Source organism: Onychostruthus taczanowskii, unplaced genomic scaffold (assembly GCF_017590055.1).
Source record: "Onychostruthus taczanowskii isolate IOZ18803 unplaced genomic scaffold, ASM1759005v1 scaffold257, whole genome shotgun sequence".
NCBI classification, from domain to species: Eukaryota; Metazoa; Chordata; class Aves; order Passeriformes; family Passeridae; genus Onychostruthus; species Onychostruthus taczanowskii.
The window spans coordinates 115106-121396 of record NW_024499873.1 but is presented as its reverse complement, the minus strand read 5'-3'; the positions used below and the strand labels follow the sequence as shown (position 1 = coordinate 121396).

At 62.5% G+C, this 6291-nt stretch overlaps 1 protein-coding gene across 1 annotated transcript in view; it reads left to right on the top strand.

Moving 5' to 3' along the window:
* IKBKG (inhibitor of nuclear factor kappa B kinase regulatory subunit gamma) overlaps positions 1 to 6291 on the top strand; it is a 9412-nt gene that overhangs the window by 2014 nt on the left and 1107 nt on the right. Inside the window, exons 3-9 of the mRNA XM_041407182.1 lie at positions 181 to 256; positions 1113 to 1215; positions 2019 to 2125; positions 2541 to 2681; positions 3529 to 3625; positions 4273 to 4401; positions 5227 to 5351. Of these exons, the coding sequence (XP_041263116.1) occupies positions 181 to 256; positions 1113 to 1215; positions 2019 to 2125; positions 2541 to 2681; positions 3529 to 3625; positions 4273 to 4401; positions 5227 to 5351 (778 nt within the window). The remainder of the gene's footprint in view (positions 1 to 180; positions 257 to 1112; positions 1216 to 2018; positions 2126 to 2540; positions 2682 to 3528; positions 3626 to 4272; positions 4402 to 5226; positions 5352 to 6291) is intronic.

Genomic DNA, 6291 nt, shown 5'->3' with positions numbered 1-6291 from the left:
CCCCTTCTCCGTGTCCCCCCTGTCCCCCCCCCCGTGTCCCCCCACCCCTCCCACTGCACCCACCATGTCGCCCAATGTCCTCCCTGCTCCCCCCAGTGTCACCTCCCTGGCCCCCCAGCCCCCCTGGGGAGTCTGCAATGTCCCCCTGATGTCCCCCAGTGTCCCCCTGATATCCCCCAGTGTCCCCCGATATCCCCAGTGTTCCCCTGGGCTCCGAGGAGCAGCTGAGGCAGCGCTTGGCAGAGGCTGAGGCTGAGTGAGTCAGGGACACTGGGGACACTTGGGGACAATGGGGACCCCTGGGCACAGTCTGGGGGCACTTTGGGGACAGTCTGGGGGCACTTGGGGGCAGTCTGGGGATACTTGAGGGCACTTTGGGGACAGTCTGGGGGCGCTTTGGGGGCACTTTTTGACCACTCTGGGGACACCTGGCAACAGTCTGGGGACACTTGGGGGCAATCTGAGGGCACTTGGGGACAGTCTTGGGGTACCTGGGGACACTTGGGGAAATCTGGGGACACTTGGGGCCACTTTTTGACCACTCTGGGGACACTTGGGGGCACTTTGGGACACCTTGGAGCACTCAGGGGACACTTTGGAGTCGCTTCAGGAGCACTTTGAGGACAGTTGGGACATTTTGGGTCACTTGGAGACACTTGGGGACATTTGAGGACACACTGGGGACACCTGAGGGCTCTTGGGGACCCCCCAGGTGGGTGGTGGCCACAGCTGAGGGGGGCTGGAGTTGCTTGGGGCACTCTGGGGGCACTCGGGGGACACTCCCCAGACTGGTGACACTGCGGGCATGCGTGGGGAGGGTTTGGTGACCCTTGGTGGCATTTGGTGACATTGGGGACAGGCTGGTGGCACTGCGGGTGCGCATGGGCAGGGTTTGGTGACACCAATGACCCTTGGTGACATTTGGTGACACCAATGACCGTCGGTGACATTGGTGACACTGTCCCCTGGCTGGTGGCCCTGTGTGCCCGCGTGGGGTGGGTTTGGTGCCATTTGGTGACATTGGTGACATTTGGTGACAGGCTGGTGGCCCTACGTGCCTGTGTGGGGTGGGTTTGGTGCCATTTGGTGACATTGGTGACATTTGGTGACAGGCTGGTGGCCCTGCGTGCCCGGGTGGCCGTGGCCGAGCTCCGGGCTCAGGACGTTTCCCGCGCGGCCGAGCTGCAGCTGCAGGGACTGCGGCGCCAGCTGGAGGTACCGGGGGACATGGGGACAGCCCTGGGGAAGGGGGGACACCTGGAACAGGGGACACCTGGGGACATGGGACAACTGGGGACAGCCCTGGGGACAGGGGGGCACCTGGGAAAAGGGACACCTGGGGACATGTGAACACCTGGGGCAGGAGACACCTGGGGCCATGGGAACAGCTGGGGACATCTGGGGGCAGGGGACACCTGAGGACATGGGGACAGCTGGGGACGCAGGGACAGCTGGAGGTACCAGGGGACATGGGGACAGCTGGGAACACTGGGGACACCTGGGGATAGCCCTGGGGACACTGGGGAAAGGTGGGAACACAACACACCTGCGGACAGCCAGGGACATGCAGAGGATGACAGTGTCCCTGTCCCCAGCAGGGTGACAGTGTCCCTGTCCCTGTCCCCAGCAGGACAAGGCCCGGGTGCCAGCAGGGTGACAGTGTCCCTGTCCCTGTCGCCAGCAGGACAAGGCCCGGGTGCCATCAGGGTGACAGTGTCCCTGTCCCTGTCCCCAGCAGGACAAGGCCCCGGTGCCAGCAGGGTGACAGTGTCCCTGTCCCTGTCCCCATCAGGGTGACAGTGTCCCTGTCCCTGTCCCCAGCAGGACAAGGCCCCGGTGCCAGCAGGGTGACAGTGTCCCTGTCCCTGTCCCCAGCAGGGTGACAGTGTCCCTGTCCCTGTCGCCAGCAGGACAAGGCCCGGGTGCCAGCAGGGTGACAGTGTCCCTGTCCCTGTCCCCAGCAGGACAAGGCCCCGGTGCCAGCAGGGTGACAGTGTCCCTGTCCCTGTCCCCAGCAGGACAAGGCCCAGGTGCAGGCCCAGGTGACGTCACTGCTGGGGGAGCTCCGGGAGAGCCAAAATCGCCTGGAGAGGAGCCGGGCGGAGAGGGAGCACCTGGAGCGCAGGTGGGACATGGGGACACCTGGGGTGATGCGGGGACACCTGGGGGTCAGGGACTGTCCCCAAGGGGAGGGGACACCGCAGCAGAGCCGGGCAGAGCGGGAGCACCCGGAGCGTGGGGGGTGACACCAGTGCAGGTGACATCGGGTGACACTGGGTTGTCACAGGGCTTCAAGGGATGCTGGGCAGTGCCACCAGCTCAAGGAGGTGACATTGGGTGACACTGGGTGACACACAGAGCCCACAGGGATGCCGGGCAATGCCACCAGTTTGAGGAGGTGGCAGGGGGTGGCACAGGGTGACAGTGGGGTGACACGGTGGCACTGTCCCAGGGCCCATGGGGACACTGAGCGGTGCCAGCAGCTGGGGGAGGTGGCACAGGGTGACAGTGGGTGACAATGGGGTGTCCCTGTGCCGCAGGGCCCGCGGTGACGCCGAGCGGTGCCAGCAGCTGGAGGAGGTGGCCCAGGGCCACCAGGTGCAGCTGGACCAGCTCCGGCTGCAGGTGACCAACCTGGAAACCGCCCTGAGGGTGGAGCGGCGCGGGGCCACCGAGGAGAAGTGAGTGACAACGGGGACATGGGGACACGGGGAGGAGGGAGTGACAACGGGGATGTGGAGGGGGACATGGGTGGGTGGCACCCACTGATGTCCCCAGTGTCCCCTCACTGTCCCCAGTGTCCCAGGTGGGAGTTGTTGGTGCTCAAGGCCACCTGTCCCAGTGAGGGGACACAGGGGAGGGAGTGACACTCTCAATGTCCTCCGTGTCACCAAGGCAGAAGCCACCTGTCCCTGATGATGTCTCCCCAATGTCCCTGATGATGTCCCCAGTGTCCCCTTGCTGTCCCCAATGTCCCCAGTGATGTTCTCAATGTCCCCAACATCCCCTTTCTTGTCCCCAGGTGGAAGTTGGTGCAGCTGCACCTGTCCCCTCAATGTCCCTAATGTCCCCAGTCATTGTCCCCAATCAATGTCCCCAATGTCCCCATTCAATGTCTCCAATCAACATCTCCAATGTCCCTGCAATGTCCCCAGTCGCTGTCCCCAATGTCCCCAGTCGACGTCCCCAATGTCCGCAGTCAATGTTCTCAATGTCCCCAGTCACTGTCCCCAATGTGCCAAGCAGAAGCTGGTGCAGCTGCAGGCTGCCTGTCCCCACTGTCCCCAGTCACTGTCCCCAGTGTCCCCAATGTCCCCAGTCACTGTCCCCAGTGTCCCCAATGTCCCCACTGTCCCCAGTCACTGTCCCCAGTGTCCCCAATGTCCCCAGTCACTGTCCCCAGTGTCCCAGGAGAAAACTGGTGCAGCTGCAGGCCGCCTGTCCCCAATGTCCCCAGTGTCCCCAGTCACTGTCCCCAATGTTCCCACTGTCCCCAGTCACTGTCCCCAATGTCCCCACTGTCCCCAGGAGGAAGCTGGTGCAGCTGCAGGCCGCCTACCATCACCTGTTCCAGGAGTACGACGCCCACATCAAGGCCAGCCTGGAGGGGGACAAACGGAGCCAGGTGAGGGACAGGGGACACCTGGGGACACCTGGGGACACAGAGGGTCACGTTCCCTCCCCTGGGGACCCCAGAGCAGCCCCTTGTCCTCTGTTCCATTCTCTCTTGGGGACACCTGGAATGTCCCTGTGGTGGTTCAGGTGCCCTCAGGTGAGTCCCCAGGTGACAGTGCCACCCCCCAGGTGTCACTTTACTGCCCCAGATGACACAGGAGCGTGCAGGTGGGTGCTGGGGGTGACACAAGTGATCTCCAGGTGACACAGGTGACATCCCCAAGGTGTCACTGTCTCCCTGCAGGTGACCCAGGAACAGCTGAGTCTGCCATTGTGGGCCGGGGGGTGACAGAAGTGTCCCTCAGGTGACCCCCAGGTGACACAGGAGTGGCTCCATGCGGCTGAGGCTGCGCTGGGGGTGCAGTGGGGGTGATGGGCGGTGACACAGGTGTCACACATGCTCTCCCAGGTGCTCTCACAGGTGTCACAGGTGCCTCTGTCCCCCTGTCCAGGTGACACAGGAGCAGCTCCGTGCGGCTGAGGCCGCGCTGGGAGTGCAGTGGGGGGGACTGGGCAGTGACACAGGTGTCACAGCTGCTCTCCCAGGTGCTCTCTCAGGTGACACAGGTGTCACAGGTGGCCCTGTCCCCTGTCCAGGTGACACAGGAGCAGCTGCGGGCGGCCGAGGCCGCGCTGGCCCTCAAGCAGGAGCTCATCGATCGCCTCAAGGCCGAGGCCGAGCGCCAGCGAGCGGCCCTGGAGACCATCCCGGTGCTGCAGGCCCAGGTGGGGCTGGGGGGTCCTTGGGGGGTCCCTTTGGGGGGTCCTGAGACCCCCCCCAAACCCAGGGCAGTGTTCTCAAGGTGGGATTGGGGGGATCTGGGAGCATCAAGGGGGATTTGGGGGTTCCCACAGGGGCTTGAGGGGTTCTGAGGGAGCTCAGGTGGGTCCTGGGGAGGTCCTGATCCCCCCCAGAGCCCCCCTGAGGAGGTTTGGGGGGGCCCAGTGGGATTTGGGGGATCCTGAAGGAGTCCTGACCCCACCCCACAAGTCCCCCTAAAATCCAGGCTGACGTCACCGAGGCGGACCAAGGGAGCTCTGGGGAGATTTTGGGGATTCCCTGGTTGGATTTTGGGGAGTCCTGACCCCCCTGGCCCACCCATGTCCCCAGTGTCCCCAGGCCGACATCCACAGGGCAGATTTTGAGGTGGAATGCACGCCATTGGGCAGGGGTTGGGTGGATTTGCGGGTTCTCTGGTTGGATTTTGGGGTTCCCAGGTTGGATTTTGGGGTTCCCTGGTTGGATTTGGGGGTTCCCATGTTGGATATGGGGGTTCCTGATCCCCCGGTGTCCCCAGGCCAACATTTACCAGGCAGATTTCAAGATGGAGTGGGTGGCACTGGGTGGGGGGGTTTGGGTGCATTTGGGTGGATTTTGGGGTTCCCTGGTTGGATTTTGCAGTGTCCTGACCCCCGGGTGACCCCAATGTCCCCAGGCTGACATTTACAGCGCGGATTTCGAGGCAGAGCGCGCGGCACTGGGGGGGGTTAGGTGGATTTGGGGGTTCCCCGGTTGGATTTTGGGGGTTCCTGACCCCCCGGTGTCCCCAGGCCGACATTTACCGCGCGGATTTCGAGGCGGAGCGCGCGGCGCGGGAGCAGCTGCACGGGCAGCGCGAGGCTCTGCAGGAGGAGCTGAACCAGCTGCGGCTGCGGCTCGGCGGGGACGGGGCCCGGTACAGCGCTGACACCCCAAAAACACCCCAGAACATCCCAAAAACACCCCAAAACCACCCCAGAGCACCCCGAAAAAAAACACCCCAGAAACACCCTGGAATACCCCAAAACCACCCCAGAACATCCCAAAAACACCCCAAAACCGTCCCAGAACACCCCGAAAACACCCCAAAACACTCCGAAAAAAAACACCCCTGAAACACCCCAAAACACCTCCAAAACGCCCCATAACACCCCAAAACCACCCCAGAACATCCCAAAAACACCCCAAAACCGTCCCAGAACACCCCGAAAACACCCTGAAAAAAAAACACCCCTGAAACACCCTGGAATACCCCAAAACCACCCCAGAACACCCCAAAACCACCCCAAAACAGCCCCAGAGCACCCCGAAAACACCCCAAAACACTCCGAAAAAAACCACCCCTGAAACACCCCAAAACACCTCCAAAACGCCCCATAACACCCCAAAACCACCCCAGAACACCCCAAAACCACCCCAAAACAGCCCCAGAGCACCCCGAAAACCCCCCAAAACACTCCGAAAAAAACCACCCCTGAAACACCCCAAAACACCTCCAAAACGCCCCATAACACCCCAAAACCATCCCCAAACAAACCAAAAGACCCCAACTTCCCCCCAGACACCCTGAACTCTTGCAAAACAACAAAAACAGCCCAAAATCTCTCCCAAAACACCCTTGAAGACCACAACAGAAGCCCCCACTCTAAACCAACCCCAAAGCACCCAGAACACCCCAAAACCAACCCCAAATGCCCTGAGGATACCCCAAAACACCCCCAGGCACTCTGTTCCCCCTCACCCTCTTCCTTGACATCCCCCAGACCCCCCAAAATCCCCCAACTACCCCAAACACTGGGCGCCCCCCCTGCCAAAACCCCCCTGAATCCCCAATGGCCCCTGAACAACCTCTAGGC